The following is a 5,545-nucleotide window of genomic DNA, read 5'->3' as shown; positions in this document are numbered from 1 at the left end:
AAATAGGTATTATACGAATATCTGTGGGATATGGTCTTATTCCCTTGCCCTCGCTCCATTTAATTGACGGATCCCTGTCTTCTATCCTTATGGGTAGAAAATCTCTCCATATCTATTCTCCAGCGGATAAATTTCTACGGATATCTGTTCTGTTGAAAAAAATTGTCATCTCTAATTGCAGAGACGGAAAATATTATAAAAAATAATGGAGAATTACAAAACTGATAAGAAGTACATTTTAAAATTAATGATCATTAAGAGTTAATATCAAGTAAACTCAATTTACTTATTAGTCATCCTACAATCAGAATTTAAATTATTATTAATATCAAATTGACTTACAAATGTACTTTTTAATTAATATGAACAACAAAATTTTTGGTAAATTAATTTAGAGATCGAATCATCGTTTAAGGACAAATGCTTCATTATATATGCAACAATTAGCTAGAATTAACTCAGCTAACTACTAACCTTTCTTAATCCTAACTCACTCTACTAACAGAATTCTAACTATAGTAAGTTATCAGGTCTCTAGCTAACTCTTCACTAACTGGCTACTATAAATATCTGATGCTGAGCTGGCACATAATAAACTAACAATGATCTTCAATTCTTCATGGTTTGTGAGTGAGCTATCATAACACATAACATCATTCTCTCAGTAGAGAAAGGAGTAAAAGCCGCCATGACGAAAATCGCTCTAGGGACCACCCGAGAGGCTACCCAACCCGATTGCATTCGGGCCCTCGTTGTCGAGTTCATAGCCACCTTCCTCTTTGTCTTCACCGGCGTTGCTTCCGCCATGGCCGCCGGTATCTTCTCATTTCATTTCACCACCAATAGAATATATAATAAATTTGTTATTATTTAAACTTAGCTTTTAGAATTTGATTTGATTTGGTAATCTTGAAATTATATTTAAGATTCACTTTTAAAATGGTAACTTGAATATATAGAAAAGCTTAGTGATGGAGATGGACTATTGCGTTTGGTTGCTGTGGCCGTGGCAAGTGCATTTGTGGTGGCTGTGATGATTTCATCCGGTCATATCTCCGGCGGGCACCTCAACCCTGCCGTGACCCTTGGGCTGCTGGTCGGCGGGCACATCACGGTGGTCCGATCGGTCCTTTATTGGATAGATCAGTTGGTAGCATCTGCAGCAGCTTCTTACCTTCTTTGCTACCTTTCCCGGGGACTGGTAATGATCCCAACTTCAATTTCTTCACTGTCATTCCTCTGTTCTCAAAAGTGTCTTTTTCAATTAGTAAACCTTTTTTCAATTTTCATGCTTTTTTGCCTAACTAACTCTTTTTACTTACTAGAAAATAAAGATTCCAAGGTTTTTTTTTTTTTTTTCGGATTACAAGTTAATTTGTATAGAATATAGATTATATATTGCTAATTGATGAGTGAGTTTTCTTTTGTATTCTCAGTAGCGTGTATATATATATATATAAAAAGTTTATAGAAGACCGTTAATGAAAGTCTGTTATATGAACACAAAATTAATCATTCTGGAAAAGAAAATAAAGGTGACAAAAAAGTAAAAGTATTCTATATACACAAAATTTAAAAAATCAGTCATGTCTTTTGTATATTTATATATATGAATTTACATATATCAATCATTAAAATAATTAAACCTAACATAATATTAAAATAATTAAACCTAACATAAATCATAATAAAATAATTAACCTTATTTATAATAGTATAATAATTTTTGTTATAACCTGTCAAATACATATTTCTATTAAGAGTGACAACAGATTAGGTAGGTTAGGTTAGGCTTCACTTTCTATAAGCTTTTTTCAAGTAATAACTAATAAGTCTGGTTTATTATATTAATGAGTCTTACTTCGCCTGAAATTTATTAAAAAGCCTAATAATTTTTTTTCAAAAATAAAAAGTTAAATATATTATTTAAAAAATTATTTTTTAATAAAAAGTATTTATATATGATATGCCGAATTTAATGTTTACAAAAATTTTAAGTTTTTAAAGTATTTAAATTATATAAAAGTATTATAATAAAATATAATAAATTTAAAATAGTCAATAACTTTGTTAATGATAAAAAGTTTTTTATATATTTATTTATATTTTAACAAGTTTAGATAGGCTAATAAGACTAATTAGTGAGTTTAAACTTAACCTATTAATATATTTAAAGTTTTATAGTAATTTAATTTTAGATTTATTTTGTAACAGATCATATCAGACTAAATACAAACTACTAGTCCGATTGCCTTATTCTATTTCGAATTTCTATACACAATAAATATTTTTTTATACATATAATATGCTTGAATAAAAAATAGCCAAGTAGACATAAGGGATCATTTTTTTTTTTTTTTGAATTTCACATTGTTAATTATAATATATCTTAGGATCCAGATAAGCAATATATGTTTAACCTACATTATTATAACAACAATTTATAAAAAATGATAGAGATATAAAAGAACATGGAAAGATGTAATTATCATAGGACCACACATGATTATGATTAAAGAACATCAAAGTGTTAATTAATAATTACTGAATGAAATTTTGCATGTGCAGGCAATTCCAGTTCATACTCTAGCAAGTGGAGTTGGGTACAGTCAAGGGGTGATTTGGGAGATAGTGTTGACTTTCTCATTGTTGTTTACTGTCTATGGAAATATGGTGGATCACAAGAAGGGAGTTCCTACTGGACAGGGGCCCACAATAGTCGGGTTTGTTGTTGGGGCCAATATCCTCGCTGGTGGAGCTTTTTCTGCGGCCTCAATGAACCCAGCAAGATCTTTTGGGCCTGCATTGGTCATGGGTAACTGGACCGATCATTGGATTTATTGGGTTGGGCCTCTTATTGGTGGAGGCCTTGCAGGCTTCATCTACGAGCATTTTCTCATTGACCGTACGCATACTTTACTCCCTCTTGACGAAGAAAACTAATCACGATTTTGGATTTCAACTTGTTTTTATTAGCTCCCTATCATATCTATGGGGTATTTTATTTCTTCATCCTCAACTAATTTTTTTTTTTTTAGTGTAATTTGTGAATTAAATGTTGGGAATGCCCTCTTTATGTAGAATTATTAGTTCATTAATGATATGAACCCGAATAAAATTAGAGTTGCTATGTATTAGTAACATAAAAGAATATATAATATAAAATATTACCGGCTCCATTCTTTTGAAAAGGAAGGATAATAATATGGTGCATTATATCTTTCAATAAAAAGTGAAGATTGTTTCTTTTATTAATAGAAAAGAATTACTAAAAAAATCATATACATACACATATTCTTTATAAATTTAATGAATTTTTTTCACTCAATTTTATTCTTTAACAAAGAAATTAGCGTGTCAAGTAGACATTCTTTGCTATTAGTGAATAGTATTGTTAAGGATGTATATTTTACAGAAATATCATTCTAACTCATTATTAATGATTAATTATTATCTTCCAAATTCAATGTGTTGATCTATATATGCTTGTAAGACCATATAGTTTATATAGTTTATTAGTTACAGAAAGTTAGTTAGCCCTCACAACGAATTGGTGAAGACCACAGCAACTCTCACCGCATAATAAGCTGCATCATCCTCCACTAACAAATAGATGGGGGACTCTCAAGTCGCGTTGACACATAAAAGGAGTAAAAGGATTTCAAAGTTACAGAATTGAAAGTCGAACCTGACTTCTCATGTTACAATGCAAAAGGATTTGCCACTAGGCTAAACTGTTTTACTTTATATTTCTACAATCTGATATTCCTGCTGTAATGAATTTTCACCTGTTTCTATGTGTGAAATCTGTCATTTGGTTAAAATGCATCAACAACCTTTTACTACCTCCAAATCTAATTATAATGCACTTTTAGTGTTTGTGTATGTTGATATTTGGGGTCCTCCTCTTATTTACTCTAGAAAATTTACTTGCTTATATTTATTAACTAACAGATCTTAAGTTTTTATTGCTTTTCAGAATTTTAAGCTCTTTATTAAAAAATAAACAGGTCACTTTATTAAAGTATCTATTATATATTTTTAATTTTACAATCAAAATGTGCCACATGTCATTCTCTCATTGTAATTGAAATTAAATTTTTCTCTTTAAAATTAAGGAATTCTTTCCTCCTCTATATTAATTTTATAACCAAAATGTGTCACATGTCACTCCCTCATTGCAATTGAAATTAAATATTTCTCTCCAAAATTAAAGAGTTTTTCCTCCTCCATATTAATTTTATAACCAAATTGTGCCACATGTCACTCCCTCATTACAATTGAAATCAAATCTTTCCCTCCAAAATTAAAGAGTTCTCCCATTCTCTCTCTTCCTTTCTCTATCTCTCTTATTCCTTCAACCACTCTATCTATTTTATATATCATTATTAATATAAATGACTAATTTATGTGCAACATGACATTCTTTAATTGCATTAAAATTAAAATTAAAATATCAAAATTGAAATTGAAATATACCTATATTGTGTATCATATATTACTATCTAATTAATAATCAAACGTGTCACACGACACTCTCTTATTAAAATTGAGCGAAAATATTTTTTTCCAAAATCGATAAACTCCCTTCCTAAATTCTCTCATCTACCTCTCCCCATTTTTCTATTTCTCTCGACCATTTTTACTCTATATATAATTTATAGTTTATATTAGTAATTTTGTCAAATCAAAATATGTAATCCGATATTTTTTATTACAATTAAAATAAAATTTTTTCTTCCAAAATTAACAAACTATCATTCTCACTCTCATTCTTCATCTTTATCTTTCTCTCTCTTTTTTTTCATTCTCTATTTTTTCCACCTTTCTATTCTACAAAAAACAAAATTAACAAAATAATATAATTTAAATAATAATAATAATAATAATAATAATAATAATAATAATAATAATAATAATAATAATTATTATTATTATTATTATTATATACATATTTTTTTAGTTTTAAATATTCACCACTTATCTTTCTAATCTATATTTTCATTTCTCTTCTTTCAAATATTTATTACATATAATTTGGAGAGAATACTAATGTTATAATTAAAAGTTAGAATCAAAATTAAATTGTTTTAAAAAAATTAATTTTGAATTAATTTTATAACTATCAATATAATTTTTTTATGCTAATATCTAATTATATTTTTATATACATAGAGAAAAAATATTATTTTTAAATAACAAGTATAAAAATTAATTATTTCTATTTGTGCAACAGACTTAATACCTAATTAAATATAAAAGTATACACGTTAAATTATTTCAAATTTTAGAAAACGAATATTAAAATTAATTGTTGATAAAAATTAGACATTTTTATATAAAAATAATAACTAAAAATGTTATTATTTGATTTTTTATCTATAGATACCTTGGTCTTCTTAGTCAGAGACTTTTGTCAACCTATGACTTTTTTTTGCAAAAATAGTTTGATTTTATAAATCTTTTGTACTATACATAATCTATACTGTCAGAACAAAGTGGACTGTAATTTTAAAAAATGTATATTTTCGTAATGTTATTACGG

At 27.6% G+C, this 5,545-nt stretch overlaps 1 protein-coding gene across 1 annotated transcript; it reads left to right on the top strand.

Moving 5' to 3' along the window:
• Positions 1 to 581: 581 nt before the first annotated feature.
• On the top strand, positions 582 to 3,191 carry LOC112785160 (aquaporin TIP4-1). Its single transcript, XM_025828604.3, has 3 exons — positions 582 to 815; positions 960 to 1,201; positions 2,569 to 3,191. Exons 1-3 carry the CDS (start codon positions 689 to 691, stop codon positions 2,941 to 2,943), a joined length of 744 nt encoding a protein of 247 aa, XP_025684389.1. The 5' UTR covers positions 582 to 688; the 3' UTR covers positions 2,944 to 3,191.
• Positions 3,192 to 5,545: the final 2,354 nt, after the last annotated feature.

Source organism: Arachis hypogaea, chromosome 20 (genome assembly GCF_003086295.3).
Source record: "Arachis hypogaea cultivar Tifrunner chromosome 20, arahy.Tifrunner.gnm2.J5K5, whole genome shotgun sequence".
Taxonomy (NCBI): Eukaryota; Viridiplantae; Streptophyta; class Magnoliopsida; order Fabales; family Fabaceae; genus Arachis; species Arachis hypogaea.
This window is presented reverse-complemented; position numbering and strand designations above follow the sequence as displayed.

What these genes read in the sequence shown, in the direction of transcription:
- LOC112785160 (XM_025828604.3), top strand. Translation starts at nt 689, where the DNA reads ATGACGAAAATCGCTCTAGGGACCACCCGAGAGGCTACCCAACCCGAT. An exon ending in TGCTTCCGCCATGGCCGCCG is followed by an intron (nt 816 to 959) that starts GTATCTTCTCAT and finishes TTGAATATATAG; the next exon opens with AAAAGCTTAGTGATGGAGAT. An exon ending in GCTACCTTTCCCGGGGACTG is followed by an intron (nt 1,202 to 2,568) that starts GTAATGATCCCA and finishes TTGCATGTGCAG; the next exon opens with GCAATTCCAGTTCATACTCT.